General features: G+C 43.7%; 1 protein-coding gene across 1 annotated transcript in view; it reads right to left on the bottom strand.

The window, feature by feature from the left end:
* LOC147441962 (plant UBX domain-containing protein 8-like) overlaps nt 1-13,613 on the bottom strand; it is a 45,077-nt gene extending 31,464 nt beyond the window's left edge. Inside the window, exons 1-2 of the mRNA XM_086528349.1 lie at nt 13,465-13,613; nt 13,209-13,303 (exon numbers count right to left, since the gene is read on the bottom strand). Of these exons, the coding sequence (XP_086384475.1) occupies nt 13,209-13,283 (75 nt within the window). The 5' untranslated portion in view covers nt 13,284-13,303; nt 13,465-13,613. The remainder of the gene's footprint in view (nt 1-13,208; nt 13,304-13,464) is intronic.
* Nucleotides 13,614-18,120: the final 4,507 nt, after the last annotated feature.

The raw sequence follows: 18,120 nt of genomic DNA, 5'->3' as shown, positions 1-18,120 counted from the left end.
GGATTAGATTTCCATAAGGTCGTAGCCGACCACAGCATGGTCCATCAGCTCTTGGACAGACAGTGTTCCTCTGGCAGCAATGGTAGTCCAAAGACATAGCAACCACACTGGACCTCCAAGGTTATCAGCTCGAGAAGAGACATCTACTGAGAGATGTCGAGAAATTTCAAGATATAATCTACAAGGGTTTCCGTGGCAAGCATTTCAGGATACCCCTTTTGACCAGAAGTTGCGATCCGAAGGAAGATGTCAGAAACCATATAACTTCGAGCAAAAATTACATTGAAAGCTTGCCAAGTCCTTGGAAGTGTGCGGCTTGGTAGCTATAGACATCAATATCTGCATGGCACTGCCTCTGAGAAAAACAGCAACTCGAAACAAATCTTGGATCCTTCTCTTGCAAGTGATCTTTATGGCTTATGCCCTGTAAGACATGAGCGGTGAAGACGGGAGCGCGCCTGATGTGCGATGTATGAAGGGTGGGAGTGGCTAATAAGTCCGGGATCGGGACTAGAAGATACTTCAAATAAAATTCCAGTAGACTTTTGGAAGCGTCAATTTGCTCTATCTGCTCTTTGGTAGGACCGGTATGCTTTCAAAAAAGCACACACCTGATGCTCTGATACCACTGTCACCAGACGGGCACCACCTTGTAATAGAAAAGAACAGACTGAACAGACTTTTAGCACTTCAATAACAACTGAACTGAAAGAGACAGAGAGAGATGACACGCGACACGGAGCGGCGAAATTCCACCGCAGAGAGTATTGGCCCCAAACCTTGGCGCCCGTTTCGGTATTTCTTTATATTGCATCAACACAGTACAAGCCGGTACTCCAGACTCTGCACCTTCTCTAGGAAGCATGCCAAAGAACGAGCCCTTAGCACATATTTAAAGGCCCTTGGGCTATGAAAAGCAGTTTCCATGTTAAGCCTTCAAACTCAAAAGCTTTTGTTTCAAAAGCAATGCCCAAAGGCTGCCAACGTAAATCACGGAATTCCGTAGAACTGCCACGTTAGAACTGTCATCGCGTTTTGAAAATCTGCCACGTCAACACTGTCAACGAAAAATCCAGAAACTGCCACATCACCAACTGCTACGCATGTGTGCGGATCCTGCTTTATTTTAATCCTTTATGTCACTTGGGGCCCCATCGAACGGGGTCCCAATAAGTTGGCAAGACTTCGTATGTTACTTGTTCTTCTTAGGGCTTAGGCCCCTCGACCAGCATCTCCAAGTTGGCTCCATTCTTCACGGCTTTGACACGTCAACAGTTTGTGACATGCCACGTACACGGTAAATGTGTGGAAATCCCCTACTGGGAACTCTTCGTGTGCCGTTGCATCGGGTTGTACCCCTTCGTGCTCGCTCTCGCACCCCTTCACACGAATGGTCAATAGTTCAGCCATGCAAATACCCCTTCACAGTGGCGGCACCCCTTCACCAAGAGACTCGTAAATTGGTGCCTTTTCCCAGCACTTGCATGAATCTTCCTTTGCCGGCTACTAATGTCACGTGACACATCTAACCCTATGTACACGTGGACAAGCTACTTCATGGCAAGGGTTCAGTTCAGTGAGTCAGCCTAGATTAAGAAGTAATCTGGTACTTTTGTGAGTCTGTTCGCAGACCGTGCAAGTCCAAACACTTAGATTAGATGCATATCTTTTGTTTGCACACAGCATGATCATTAGATTTCCATCAGAACCCATCAGGAGCATTTTTACAGTGCATAGACGTATTTTCCCTATTTTTGACATTTTTCACTTATTATTTTTAAGTGACTTTTGTCGGAAACTGGGTAGGGCAATTTTCACAAGAAAGTATATCAAGAAACCTACGCTAGCACTTAAGGGCAGAAGAGGCAGCAGGAGCTTCGGTTCAACGGGCACCTTCTCAGCAGGACTCCCCAAGACCAACCTAGCGTTTTTGCCCAACAGCAGAGCCTAGCATTTTCATTTCCAGATCAGCCCTTGGCGTTTTTGCATTGCAGAGCAGCCTGGCGACCACAAGACAAAGCAGATCAGCCCTATCGATAGCAGATTCCCCAGCGACAGCAAATCAGCCCTAGCGTTAGCAGTTTCCTCAGCAAAGACACATTCCAGCCCATAGCGTTTTTGGTTTGCAAATCAACCTCAACGTTTTTGCAGATCTTCGCGACGGAATCAGCCCTAGACTCAAGGTTTTCAGTTTTCAATAGTCAGTTTCCGCAGTAGAACCCCCAAACCTCGCAGATCTCACCTTCCCGCAACAGATCCTCGCCGCACGATCAGATCCGACGTAGTTTGCAGTTTCAGCCCGAAAAACGCAAATTTCAGCATCTGCATGCTCAGCACGTCGTCGTCGCCATCGACATCGTCACCGACATAGAGTCAAAATTCAACTAATAAAGATTTGCAGATTTCAGCCCTTAGCATTTTCACATTTTAGCCTGTCTCGTCGTCATCAACATTGTCAGCAAGTCCAAGCATTGTAGAGATCTGTGCAATCAATAGTAGTCCGCTCTCGCCATAGAGAGTGGGGCCTTCGCAGGAGGGTTTGACAACTTTCTTGTGTCGTATTCTTCTCTCTATCTCGCAGTCTTAGCACCTTCATTCACAATGTCTTCCACTTTGTTTGTGATCATTTGCACTCTCTCACTAAAGGAACGGAAGGCTCTCCCTTCCGTAAGTCAAAGGAACCCTGAGCACAATTCGGAGCACTCATCTTGAGCAAAGTTCAACATTCACTTCCGCTGCACCTTACATTGGTATCAGAGCTTTGGCAGTGTTCTATATCACTCAAGGAAAGAACCACAAAATTTTCTTGCTTGTTGCGGTGTCGAGGGATTTGTGTTCGAAAGGTGAGCTGTGAGAGGTGTGTGGAAGAGAGTTGTAGTAAACACAGTTAATGTAGACAAAGCTTAAAATTGACAACTTGAACACGATTCTGAAGCTTGATTACCCAAAGCGGACAATTAACAGTACCGCTACTTAAATTATTTAAACTCCTTATATCATGTTAATTTGCATTCATTGGCTTGCCGAGCTTGCCTTGATAATAGTTGTCTCCTTTGTTCTTCCTCTGCTGCTTTAAGATCGAGAGAGAGAGAGAGAGAGATCCGAGGAAAATGATTCAGAAAGAGATTACAGCTTGGGTTATGGATTCTTTGATTAGAGTGGCTATGGAAGCTTAGATTAGAGTGGGCTATGGAAGCTTGGAAAAAGAGTTAAGAGTCTCAAAGCTTATGGCTTCCTCCCCTGATATAGCAGAGAGTGAAAACTTGAATATCTCCTAATCGGTGCAGAATTAGCCTCTGTGCGCGAGATGCAAAAATGCTCAAAACGCTGTTTTTCTTCTGCCACCGCGGCCTATTTTTACCAAAAACCTGTTTTACAAAAAATTTACAAATTAAGACTTTTTCGGCCTCCCTCATGCAGAGATGTGAAGTCTCTCACACACTTTCCTTTTTACCACTGACCACATGTCTTTCTCTACCCAAGTTGCCTTATATGTCCTAAGAGCCTTTTCACATGTAAAACCTTTTCTTCAAGCATGAAATCTCTACGCTTAGGCTTTCATAACCACATAAAACATACACTTCCTGGATTTCCTTTCTTGTTCTCAAGCCATGGTCACTGCTCAATAAATGTGTAAGCTTCAAATAGACTTTTTCTGCTTTCCTTTGCGCTTTTTTTCATCATGGATGCGGAGCCGCACGACATCCATCCCCTCTGAACCTGCACAGCCTCCGGTCTGTGCCAACCGGTCTTCAATCTATATCTGCTATAATCACCTTAAGCTCCTTGCCATCAAGATCACATAACTGGTAAGTACATGTAAAACAAAATAAAGCTTAAACCATATCATCAATGGTCTAGCTCAATTATTTGGTAGCTGTCCATCGCAAATCTTTGAGCCATATATGTCGTGTCTCCAAAGCATTTAATTATGAAAAACCTGCTTAGTGAACCCCGCTAGACTCAAGTGCTCCAGTCAATGATGCACACGGCTTGACCATCAAGCTCACTTTAGGGAACCCTATCAAGCTCAAGTACACGGAATGGCCATCAAACCCTTTACTTCAAGTTCTGGTTGTAGAACCAACTCAAAAGATGTGAAGATACTTCATCAATTGTCCAAATATGTTAACTGGAAGTTAGCCATGTAAGATTATTGAACACAAAACCCAAAACTCCTTTCTTTATAGCATAAATCCAAAAACAAAACCTAGTGCCAAGTAACCTGCTACAAGAAAATAATTGATATCCTTGAATCTGCAAGTTGCAATTTAGTAGCCCCCCGGATCAAATGAGATAATAAGAAATTGTCCCAATAGTGGAGCAGCATAATATCCACATGAGCATACATTTCCTGTATCAATCAACATTAAACATTTCTGGTGTAGGTGCACTATTCCTGGATCAAATAGCATGCAATCAAAATGCATATCCACAAGTAACCATCCGTATTGAACTTGCTTTTGAAGATCCTTAGAATCTCCTGGATCAAATACCTTGAAGATCACATAGCATTGATGGGCCCCACAATATACTAGAGCATCACCTGAAGCATAGTGCAGCATCCACATCCCATAAACTTTTGGCAACTTAAGCTCGTTACCAGAAAGCATGAAAGAATTCTGACTCCCTATTACTGGCAACCAGGACATCACCGACATAAGCATCATTAGAAAAAATAGCATCCAAATCCTACCATAATTGGCAATTTTAGCTTGATCATGGAAAATAGATTTAGCTTGTAAATCTTCATCCATAGCATTCTTGGGAAAATCACTCTTCAAAATATCAACATTCATCAGAAATGTAGGAGTCACCTCCTCTTGCAATCCCTGTATAAGCATAGAAGTAGAATCTCCATGGATAACCTACTCACAAACGACATGATTTAGACAATCTTCAAACTCATCAATGTTGTCCTCTGCTTCCTCATCTACATCCATGTTACTTAGCAATCCATCATAGCATTGTAAAGGCTCATATGTCATCCCCTCTGAAGAGGTATACACATCAAAAAGCTCTTCCATAATGTTATAACCATCTCCTTCAGATCTGGCCAAAAAACCATCAATTATGGCATCTTCTTCTATGATAACATAATCTGCAAACATATTATTAGTAGCAATCATAAGTTCATTGGCATTCTCAGGCTCATCCTGTGTTGGGTTCACAATCTCGATCACTTCATCAGCTAATGTGTATATAATAGCTTTATTGATGCAATCATCCGCAACAAACATATTATCCTGCTCGGCTATAGTGCTGATAGTTTCATTAGTATCTTGTAGAGGCTCATCTGCTTGATGAACTCCTTCAGAATAGCCCATTTCAAGGGCAGCATCTTGTGAAACGCTTGTTGTATAATGTAGCTCCTCACTAGAACCATTATTGGAGGTAACTTCCATGCGAGCAATCTTTGGAAAAAAATCATATATTTCTGTTTGAGCATTAAATTCATTGTTTACCTTTGCTAGATTGCTCAAAATATGATTCTTTGAAGCTGAATTTGCTACTTCCAAAGCTGTATTTTCCTTGGCTTTACTCCTTGCTGAAATATGTTCCCAAAATTGACCATAATTAAGGAACTGCATCTGATCTCCTTCTTCTTTATAGAAAACAATCTGGCTTCGTTCGGTAATCTCCTTCATTGCCAACTCGATAATCTGAGCTTTCATGAACAAACCCATCTGCAAAATAGTCCCACTGTGTGGGATATGTTTCTACCAGTTCTCGAACCTTATCTTTAAATTCGGAGGTTACCACTTCTTCCAAACTCGAAATCATCCGATCTTCTGGAATTCCTCGGCTCTTCGTCTCCGCTTTATAGCATGCAAGGAGTCCATCTGGATCATGTCCTTGAAAAATACCACACTCTTCATGTACGGCATCAAGTGCCATCTCCACTACATCATCAATCTGCTTTTTCATCTTCATAGCTTTTATTTCTTGCAAACATCCCTGAACTAAGCCCAATATTTTTGGCAGATCTGCAACTATTAGATTTTTATCAAATCTATTGGAATTGAAATCTTCAATAAACTGCATCAACTCTTCTCGCATCTCCATCTTTACCTCCCACCCCGGCTCGTTTCGCGTCGGGTTCACCAAGGATGTCGGGGGATTTGTGTTCGAAAGGTGAGCCGGGAAGGCGCGGGGCCTCTGGCTGTGAGAGGTGTGTGGAAGAGAGTTGCAGTAAACACAATTCATGTAGACAAAGCTTAAAATTGACAACTTGAACACGATTTTGAAGCTTGATTACCCAAAGCGGACAATTAACAGTACCGCTGCTTAAATTATTTAAACTCCTTACATCATGTTAATTTGCCTTCATTGGCTTGCCGAGCTTGCCTTGATAATAGTTGTCTCCTTCGTTCTTCCTCTACTGCTTTAAGATCGACAGAGAGAGAGATCCCAAGAAAATGATTCAGAAAGAGATTACAGCTTGGGTTATGGATTCTTTGATTTGAGGTGCTCAAAGCTTATGGTTTCCTCCCTTGATACAGCAGAGAACAAAAACTTGAATATCTCCTAATCGGTGCAGAATTAGCCTCTGTGCGTGAGATGCAAAAATGCTCAAAACGCTGTTTTTCTTCTGCCATCGTGGCTTGTTTTTACCAAAAACCTGTTTTACAAGAATTTTACAGACTAAGACTTTTTCGGCCTCCCTCATGCAGAGATGTGAAGTCTCTCACACACTTTCCTTTTTACCACTGACCACATGTCTTTCTATACCCAAGTTGCCTTATATGTCCTAAGAGCCTTTTCACATGTAAAACCTTTTCTTCAAGCATGAAATCTCTACGCTTAGGCCTTCATAACCACATAAAACATACACTTCCTGGATTTCCTTGCTTGTTCTCGAGCCCTAGTCACTGCTCAATAAATGTGTAAGCTTCAAATAGACTTTTTCTGCTTTCCTTTGCGCTTTTTTTCATCATGGAAGCGGAGCCGCACGACAGCGGTCGCACTCCCAAGACCTCTTGGGCGTGTAGATTCCTAATCGTGTTTTTCAAGAGTGACAGGAACCCAACAAAGAAGGGCTTGTCCAGCCTCCCCTTGTTCTCTTTTCACTCATTGAGAGTGGACCATGCACTTAGCGGCCAATCAGCGTGAGACGGGAAAAAGCAACCTTGGTATGAGCACAAGGCCGGCAAGGGGTGCGCCCGCGGAAAAGAGCAGAACTCGGGTGAAGAGAAGATCCTTCTCTAACACAGATTGCAAGCTAAAGAAGAACCTCAAGAACCAAAGAACCTCAAAACCCCCAAGAACCTCAAGACCCTCAAGGACCCAAAGACCAGCACGAACCCAAGTTGCTAGTGAACTTAAAAACCCAAGACTTCACTGGATGGTGATCACCCGAAGCGGAATGGATACTTCGCATGGAGGTGATGAGCATGGAAGTGGCGAAGAAGAGTTTTCCCCACCAGGAGGTTTTTCCGACCCTCCGCCTTCCCCATCTACGACAAGGATTGCACTCATCTAACCCTACGTGCATGTGGACAAGCTACTTCATGGCAAGGGTTCAATTCAGTCAGTCAACCTAGATTAAGAAGTGATTTGGCACTTTTGTGAGTCTGTTCGCAGACCGTGCATGTCCAGACACTTAGATATACATATCCTCTGGTTGCACACATGATAATCAGATTTCCATCAGAACCCATCAGGAGCATTTTTACAGTGCATAGACCTATTTTCCCTATTTTTGACATTTTTCACTTATTATTTGTAAGTGACTTTTGTTGGAAACTGGGTAGGGCAATTTTCACAAGCAAGTATATCAAGAAACCTAGCACTAGCACATGGGCAAAAGAGGCAGCAGGAGCTTCGGTTCAACAGGCACCTTCTCAGCAGAACCCCCCAAGACCAACCTAGCATTTTTGCCCAACAGCAGAGCCTAGCGTTTTCATTTCCATATCACCCCTTGGAGTTTTTGCATTGCAGAGCAGCCCCGACGACCACAAGACACAGCAGATCAGCCCTAGTGATAGCAGATTCCCCACCAACAGCAGATCAGCCCTAGCGTTAGCAGTTTCCTCAGCAAAGACAAATTTCAACCCATAGCGTTTTTGGTTTGCAGATCAACCTCAGCGTTCTTGCAGATCTTCGCGACGGAATCAGCCCTAGACTCAGCGTTTTCAATTTTCAGCAGTCAGTTTCCGCAATAGAACCCCCAAACCTCGCAGATCTCACCTTCCCGCAGCAAATCCTCGCTGCACGGTCAGATCCAGGTAGTTTGCAATTTCAGCCCGGAAAATGCAGATTTCAGCATTTGCGTTTTCAGCGTGTCGTCGTCACATCGTCGCCATCGACATCGTCACTGGCATAGAGTCAACTTTCAGCAGATAAAGATTTGCAGATTTCAGCCCGTCTCGTCGTCATCCTCATCGTCATCGACATCGTCGGCAAGTCCAAGCATTGTAGAGATTTGTGCAATCAATAGTAGACCGCTCTCGCCATAGAGAGTGGGGCCTTCGGAGGAGGGTTTGACAACATTCTGGTGTCGTATTCTTCTCTCTCTCTCTCTCTCTCTCTCTCTCTCTCTCTCTCTCTCAGACTTAGCACCTTCATTCACAGTGTCTTCCACTTTGTTTGTGATCATTTGCACTCTCACTAAAGGAACGGAAGGCTCTCCCTTCCGTAAGTAAAAGGAACCTTGAGCACAGTTCGGAGCACTCATCTTGAGCAAAGTTCAACATTCACTTCAGTTGCACCTTACAACCAAAAATTCTCTTTGCTGGCTACTACACATCAAAAGGGCACCTCTTCGCGAAAGGGCATCATAGAAGGCATCCCTTCACTTTGGTGGCACCCTTTCCCCAAGGGTTGCAACATAGAGTGTACCCCTTCCCGCACCCTTTCCACACACCCCTTGGCGCTACAATTGTCCACGTTGGCGCTGAATTTTCTTGTGCTGGCTGTTTTGCGCACCCCTTTCCCAAAGGCTGCATGTTGGCTGAATCACTGGGCTGCACCTCTTCGCTGGTGTTTTTACATAAGCAAGACAGCTGCGCATGGTATTTTTCTTCCACTTTGTTTGTGATCATTTGCACTCTCTCACTAAAGGAACGGAAGGCTCTCCCTTCCGTAAATAAAAGGAACCTTGAGCACAGTTCGGAGCACTCATCTTGAGCAAAGTACAACATTCACTTCCGTTGCACCTTACAACTAAAAATTCTCTTTGCTGGCTACTACACATCAAAAGGGCACCTCTTCGCGAAAGGGCATCATAGAAGGCATCCCTTCACTTTGGTGGCACCCTTTCCCCAAGAGTTGCAACAGTGTACCCCTTCCCGCACCCTTTCCACACCCCCCTTGGCGCTACAATTGTCCACGTTGGCGCTGAATTTGCTTGTGCTGGCTGTTTTGCGCACCCCTTTCCCAAAGGCTGCATGTTGGCTGAATCACTGGGCCGCACCTCTTCGCTGGTGTTTTTACATAAGCAAGCCAGCAGCGCATGGTATTTTTCTTCGCTATCAGCCAGCAGCATATAAGTTTTATGCCCTTTACTTTTATTGCTTAAACTTGCCGGCCAACCCCCCTTCTGCCAATCACACAACTGAAATCGATGCCTTTGTGTGAAACGCTGGGCTGGGCTGCCCCTTCGAAAAACCAATAAACAAATCGCTGGCTGTTTTGCGCATAAGACAGGCAACACACTTTATAAACACTATACAAAAAAGAACCCAATTTTTCTAAGCCCCAAAATTATTACCTAAGTGTGGGCACTCTTGGGCTGATAACATAAAAAGAAAAAAAATCGTAGAAGAATGTCAAATGGCAGCGCTCTATGCTGGCTACGCTTCCTTTCCTACAACGTTGGATCTTGTGGCAGCCACCTCTTGTGTACACCATGGCCGACAAGGAATTCAATGTACCCACCCGTTTCCTCTCGTATATAGACGAAGTTCCAGTAAAGATTTTGCCAGTAAATTACACACAAGATTCTCCTACCCCAAAGTTGGAACCTCTTCCAGAGGTGGTATGTGTGCCAGATTAACCCATTCTCGAAGTATCAGAAACGATTACTTTATCATGCCTCTTCATCGTGTCTCTTCAGTTTCTATATAAGAACGCCTTTGTAACACATTTCAAGCATTCAATCAATCAATCAAACACAGAGTCTTCTAAGTCTTATCTCTGAGTCAAGTTCAAGTTTCTTAAGTCTTAATCATGAGTTTAAGTTAAGGATTAGTAACTAGAATCCTTACAACCAGCATGCCAAGCTAATGATGGTGTGCACATTCCGCACAATGTAGACCCATTGCCAGTCAATGCAGATTATTGGGTGAGAAGGTCTACACGTGTTAGAAGGCAACCAGAGAGGTTCAAGCCATCTATGGATTGCATTTTGTTGACAGATGAGGGGGAGCCTCTTAGATTCAAAGATGCCCAATCTTATGAAGACAAAAGTAAGTGGGAGCTTGCTACGAAATCTGAGATGCAATATCACTGTATGCAATTAATACATGGGAGCTTGTGCCTTTGCCCAAAGGTAGGAAAGCTATTCCTAATAAGAGGGTTTATGAGGTCAAATATGTAGATAACAAACCCAAGTACAAAGCGCATTTACTTGCTAAGGGTATGCACAGAAGGAAGGCATAGACTTCCAAGACATCTTTTCACATGTGGTAAAGATGCCTACGCTCCGTGTTTTGTTTGCTTTATGTGCTCTCTTGGATTTGGAGTTGGATCAAATGGATGTAATCCCTACTTTCTTACATGGTGACTTGGATGAGGAGCTGTACATGCAGCAGCCTGAGGGCTACGTCATTCCAGGGAAAGAGCATTTGATATGCAAACTTAAACGCAGCTTGTATGGGTTGAAACAAGCCCTTAGACAGTGGTACAAGAAGTTTGATACTTTTATGCTCAACCATGGGTTCAAACACAATCATGCACATCCCAGCCTTTACACTAAAAAGGCTCTTGATGGTCGTCTTATTGTGCTAGTCCTATAGGTGGATGATATGCCGAATGCAGGCAAGCATAAGGAAACTTTGAATGCTTTGAAAAAGGAGCTGAATTCAACTTTCTTTATGAAAGATTTGGGTGTCATTGAACATATTTTGATGAAAAGAAGCGTCTTTAATTCCTTTCTCAAGTACATCAAGAAAGTGCTTGAGAGATTTAATATGGCTGATGCTAAGCCTCTTGGTGTGCCTTTACCACCACACACAAAGCTTAGCAAGCATGATTGCCCAAAAGATGATGCAGCTGCCCATGCTATGAAAGGTATTCCTTATGCATCCGCCTGTAATTCTTTGAAGTATGCCATGGTTGCTACACGACTGGACATTGCTTATGCAGTGGGAGTTGTTAGCAGGTTTATGTCTAATCCTGCCAAACCACATTAGGAGGCAGTGAAGAGCATTTTTAGATACTTGAAAGATACACAGAACACATGCATATGTTATAGCAAGGGTACATTGTCAATGCAGGGATTCTGTGATTCAGACATGTCAGGAGATCTTGACACTCGGAAGTCTACCAGTGGTTATGTCTTTACATTGGCTAGTGGAGCTATTTCTTGGTGTTCAAGATTGCAGAAGATTGTTGCACTGAGCACTACAAAGACTGAATATATTTCAGTCACAGACTTCCAAAGAAGCCATTTGGCTTGGCCGTCTTGTAAGGACTTTTGGTCTTCCACCTCATGCTCCAATGCTTGGTTATGATAGTCAAAGTGCCGTATGCTTGGCTAAGAATTTCATGTTCCATGCTCATACCAAACACGTAGATGTTCGGTACCATTTTATACGACAGGTATTGAATGATTGCCTTGTCACACTGACAAAGGTTGAAACACAGGATAACCCTGCAGATGTTCTCACCAAGTGTCTTGCTAAGACACAACATCAGCATTGCTTACACTTAGTGGGAGTTAATTAAAGGTACCACATCGGGCGACAGGTATTGAATGATTGCCTTGTCACACTGACAAAGGTTGAAACACAGGATAACCCTGCAGATGTTCTCACCAAGTGTCTTGCTAAGAAACAACATCAGCATTGCTTACACTTAGTGGGAGTTAATTAAAGGTACCACATCGGGCCTTTAAGTGGGAGGTTGTTGGGTCTAAAGGCCCTCTAGCCACCTCTTCTGTATATTTGTACACTCACTTATTCTTTGGGTGTGAACCACATTAAGGTCACTTAAGTGACCCTTATAATGTGTACCCTAAAAACAATAATACATTGCGTTGAAAGGTGTGCCAATTAGCACACGTAAAAACACCCTATGTCGACCTCTCCTTCGCACGCTCGTTCTATGCACAAAACACAGCGCACCTTCCCCAACTGCTAGCACCACCTTCACCTTGGAGTGTCATGACAATGGCACCGAAGAAGACATGTTGTCACGGGATGGGGCACCACATGCCAATGGAAAGAATAGACTGAACAACTTTAAGCACTTCAAATACAACTGAACTAAAAGAGATGCCACGACACGAGACAAGGAGTGGCGGAGTTCCACCCCGAGAGAGCACTGGCCCCAAACCTTGGCGCCCCTTTCGGTATTTCTTTATATTATTTGAACTCCGTACAATGCCAGTACTCCAAACTCTCCATCTCCACGCGGGAGCGTGCCAGAGACTGAGCCCTCTCCACATATTTAAAGGCCCTTGGCCTATGAAAAGCTATCAACTCAAAAGCATCTCGTCCAAAAGAAGATGCCCAAAAGCTGCCAGCACAAAAGCAGAAATCTATACCGCTCTGCCACGTCAGCAATATGTAAAATGCGAAAATCCGTACAAGTCTGCCACGTCAACGTGTCAGCGTAACATCGGAAAATCCGTACAGCTTTGTCAGACCCCCAAACAGCCCGCGATTTGCAGTGCACATTCCACTGCAAATCACAGAGCCATTTACAAAAAAAAGAGAAGGTAGACATGCAAAGCATCCATCCTACATCTGCAAAGAGTAAGAACTAAACTCACATACCCAACAGCAAAGATACCTAGAAACTGGAAGCACAGAATTATTCCAATAACAAATTATCCTATTTGCAATTGTTTGGGCTTCAGGAATCACAGGAAAATATGCAGACCAAAGTAAAGTTTTCTGTAATAGAAAATAGACAGACTGGGTCCACCATTTTCACAATACTCAAATAGATGTATGTGACACCACAAACTTAAACTTCATCAATGAAAGGGGTAAAGTTTGACATGATCAAAGAGACAAAAAGAAAAGCTTTGTAAGTAACACCTGGAGCTTGTCAAATGCCACTTCTTCTGAGGCGCCAGTGATGCTCACAAACATGTGTACTTGTTCAGGATCCATAGTACAGTTCAACCCAAAACCTGGGAAATTGTAAGGAAAAGAGCGTTCACCGGCACAGTGTGTCAGAGTGTGTGTGTGTGTGTGTGTGTGTGTGTGTGTGTGTGTGTGTGTTCGCACGCGTGGGTGCGGGGTGTCTCCGTAACCCTATTCAGCGAGCAAAAGTGATGAAAGGGGTGCTCACCTTGCTGCAAAGAGGTCTGCACGTGACAGGGGCGATGGCCTGTGCCAACACGGGAGCTCGTAAATTAGACAAATTGGGCACGAAGCACCTCAAAAACGTAAGAAATTATATGCTGTTGGAATTGGAATCACTCAAAAGCTCTCTCTCTCTCTCTCTCTCTCTCTCTCCACGTGGCAAGCTAATAAGGTTTCACAGCACAAACCTAATGTTTTGTGGGCATGTGTGAGTAGATTGCCTGATATCAGCATAAACTTTTGTAGAGAGAAAGATAGTTACTATGTGGCATATTTCAAGTCCCATGTATAAAGGACAATAAATAGCAAGCATGCGCTCTATCTATTTCTCCAAGATATCATCTTCCTCTGTGTGTGTGTGTGTGTGTGTGTGTGTGTGTGTGGGGGGGGGGGGGGGGGGGGGGGGGGGGCGCACGTGTGCCCTGAGGAGCAACCTTGTGTGGGATCATTAAGGCATAGCCTCACCCTATTTCAAGCTCAAGCACATGTTTGCGCTCTGTTCAACCTCATCATTGATGAATGCATGTTCGATGCCATTGAGCCATGTGCAAGCTGTTCTACCTTAAGAGGTCCAACAATGTTCTACCTAAGTAGGTTCGACATCATTGAGCCTTGGGTGAGTCAAGAGTGTGCGGTGCCTGTGGAGTGCAAGAGAGAAGAAGAATAGACACATCTAACAGCGAGTTGTTATGCATGTCCGGTGCCATTGCGCTACGCGAGCTACTCTGTTTGAGCTCTCAACAATAATGCCTCAACACTAGCAGGTCTCCAAAATAGAGTGAGTTGTGGACTATTTTGAGTTTTGTGCATAGAGATCTCGAGCTTTGGGTTGTTTTGAACTCTGAGAGTTAGCAAGTGCACTTAGCAAGAGGTAAACGCAAGGTGCAAGCAGGAGGTAAACGCAGAGGCGTAATTTTTTCTCTCGGCCCCAACCGTCGAAGGCATGACAACAAAAGGGAGCATCCCATAAGAAGCAACCAAGCTTGACTTTGTCCTAGGGGCCCTAAGCAAATCCAATCATATTAGGCAACTCTAGGTAGCCCTCGATTGGTTCGTGGAAGAAAATCACGGCCTCAAAGCTCGCCTTAGCAAGCTTGAGGCACGATTTGATTCCATGGTCAAATTTGTTACCAACAAGGTGAAGGAAGTCGAAGCAAAGGTCAGTCGAGCCCACTCGTTGATGCTTGCTAAAGTGGAGACTAGTGTGACAACGGAGCTCCGAGAATGACAGCTCCAATAAAGATAATGCTCTCAAGGTGTGGATTGGTGGGCTACCCCAAGCATCGGAAACGACCAACACTGACTTCTCGGAGTGCATCAACTTCGTCAACCAGACTCTCAAGCTAATCAAGCTCAACTATGACATAATAGAATGTATCATCTCTAGGGGCCGCAACGAGCCTATACTGAGAGAGCATGCATTCCTAAATACGGGAATAAGGAAGTTTATCTCAAATCACTCCAAAAGTCACATCTTCTCAAAGACATCAAGATTTGAATCGTCGAGGAACTCACCTCGCTACAACTCATACACAGAGAGGAAGTGTAACGTTTAATAGCCTAGTAACTTGTGTGTAGCGGAAAATAGCATGAACATAGTGAGCATTTCATTAGAATAGATTCCTAATGAGCATAACAAGAGTGCTTGGGTGGAGAGAGCAACAAAAAGAATAACACCTAGTTAGATGGGCATGAACAATACTTCAAAAGAGAGAGAAATTGAGCTATTGACAACAATTGAGGACCGGATTTACATGGAACCAGTCCCCTCTCCAAAAGGCTTTGTATTATAGGTTTCCCTTATCAAGAGAGACATTTTACAATACAATTCTTTGTGTTCCTTCGATAACTAGCTAGTGCAATGAAGATGGAATCTTCAAGCACTAAGCAAAACACTTATAAAACACAACATCAATTTCCTCACGGTCTCGGATCCAAGACCTCACACACCTTCGAAGATGGTGAGAGCTAGCCGAGTATGAGAGTAGATTGAGAGCAAGAAGGAGTAGTCTTACGAGAAAGATGTACATCTCCTCACATAATCACTCATATTAGCATAGCATAGCTTAGTAATTAGCATGGTAGAGGAGATGAGCATGCATTGAAGCTTGGCTCTTGGTTGGATTTGCATCACAAAGCCAAGAGTTGTTGGTGTAGGCCTCCCTTCTCACAAGCTTGGAGTAGGTGATGAGCTTTCCATTAAAGCTTGCAAGAGAGAGAGAGAGAGAGAGAGAGAGAGAGAGTGAGAGAGAGAGAGAGACTTCTTGCTTCACACATGAGCTAGTGTGAGTGTGTGTGGAATAATGCCTTTGAAAAATCAGCCCCCTCTCTCTCTTGGTCGACCCCTCTTGCTAATCCTCTTGTTGGCACCTCATTTGACCTCTCCAGGCTTAGCCAATAGGATTTAAGAAGCATAAGTGATAGCCTTCTGACATGTGTCCCCCTTTTCCCTTTTGTGAGAGCTTTCAGTAATTAATTAATGCAACTAAACTCTCATTGGACCCCTTTGTCTCCTGGCCAATAGGAATCAAGCAAGCCATTGGACTGCTGAATGCTTATTGGACCCCTTGGGAGACTGTCCAATAGTCTTCTAGAGAGCTTAATTCTTATTGGTTCTTTTATTAAGTGTTTTTAAAAGAATTAAACTAGATTTACTCTAGCCTAATCCTAATTCTCATTGGTCCACCTCCATGGCCATCCGATAGGCTTTGTCATTAAATATCTAATATCTAACCAACCCAAACCATTTTTTCATATTAAACTGATCATTTAATGTGGGATAATAAACGGGAACAAGGGTTAGAATATAGACATGTGCTTACGGATCTATCTCAGCACGGGGCCAATGGTAAAGAGGCCCAAATGAAAGATGGTATGTCAAAGAGCAAGGTTAACTAATGGAGCTTAAAAGACCTTAGGGTTAGCTTCATTAAAGACCTCCAATGGTTAGTGTTAAAAGTCCTTTGACCTTAAGCAAGCTAGGGCTGAGCTTGAGGTGGGAACCCGAACTAAACTTGTCTTTGACGTTAAGCAAGCTAGGGCTGTGCTTGAGATGGGAACCTGACCTAAACTTGCATTTGACCTTAGGCAAGCTAGGACTGAGCTTGAGGTGGGAACTCCACCTAAGGTGCTTGTCATGCTTGATGACTAAGGTACTTGAGGTACTTGTCATACTTAATGAGGAAATTGCTTGAGAAGCTTTCTATGCATGGGGGGTAAGATGCTTGAGTCAAAAAGAGACCCTACACACTTAATGAGGAAGTTGCTTGAGGAGCTTCTTATGCATGGGGGGTAAGATGCTCGAGTCAAAAAGAGACCCTACACACTTAATGAGGAAGTTGCTTGAGAAGCTTCCTATGCATAAAAGACCCAAAGTTAGGGGAATCTTTGACCTAACCTTCCACTCACCCAAGGGGCACCCCTTTTCTAAAAGAGCACATGGGACACATGTCAAACTCTTACTAAGCTTAACCACATGGGGTGCTTGAATGCTATTGGTTGGGCTAAAGAGGGGTCCAATGAGCTTCTACTTCCATCCAACAAATATCTAGATATTTTCAAGCTCTCTCTCTCTCTCTAAGGGGTAAGGAGGACACTTATCAAAAGACTACGCACTTGACTACATGCTGCATGTGATTGGCTAGGGAGAGAGGGGTCCAATGAGATTGAAGCATGTGGAAAAGCTACCACTCGCCCAAAGCAAGGAGGGGGGTGCTAGGGGGATATACTCCACACACACACTCATTTGGAAGGGCATTCTCACTTGGTGAAAGTTGAGGAACACCACCTCCTTCTCCAAGCTTGTGAGAAGCGAGAGCCTACATCAACACTCTTGGCTATGGAATGCAAATCCAACCAAGAGCCATGCTTCAATGCTTAAGCTTGCCATCTTCTCCATCTCCGTTACTATGCTATTATGTATGCTAGCAAGAAGAGTAATGATAAGTGAGGAACTATTTCTTTCTCCTATGGAATGTTTCTTCTTGTTCTTCCCTACCCTCATTCCCCGCTAGCTCTCTCCACCTTCGAAGGTGTTTGAGGCCTTGGGATTGAGGCTTGGGATAGTTAATGCTTTCTACAAGTTTATGTTATGCTTGTGATGCATGAAGCTTTCCATCTTCATTGCATCACGTAGGTCACAAGGAACACAAATATTGTATTGTACCAAGTCTCTCTTAATGGGAGAAACTATAATACAAATGCCTATTGGAGGGGGGACCGGCTCCATATGAATCCGGTCCTCAATTATGGTCATGTTCTCTAAACTCTCTCTCTTGCAAAAGTATTGTTCATGCCAAGTTAACTAAGTACCATGTTTATGTTGCTACCATCAATTAAGTTCACCCGCTATGCTCATAAAGTAATCTCTCAAAAATGTTTCACCTAATTTCCTAATTCCGCTACTCTCAAAGTTCATAGGCCATTTCCATTACATTCGTATCAGAGAATTTGGTTTCTCTTTTCTTGCTTAAGAAGAGAGGTCCTTAAGTAGCCTATTAATGGTTGTTTTTGTTAGTTAATTATATTAGGGTAAGTGGGTCTGGGATCTATTATCGGTTTTGTTGAGCCCACTATGTGGGATATGGTGCACACCTCGAGAGCTTTGGTCTTAATAATGGAGTCTTTTTAGACTTGCCTACGG

The sequence above is a fragment of the Adiantum capillus-veneris genome, chromosome 14 (genome assembly GCF_014529385.1).
Source record: "Adiantum capillus-veneris isolate H3 chromosome 14, ASM1452938v2, whole genome shotgun sequence".
Taxonomy (NCBI): domain Eukaryota; kingdom Viridiplantae; phylum Streptophyta; class Polypodiopsida; order Polypodiales; family Pteridaceae; genus Adiantum; species Adiantum capillus-veneris.
This window is presented reverse-complemented; position numbering and strand designations above follow the sequence as displayed.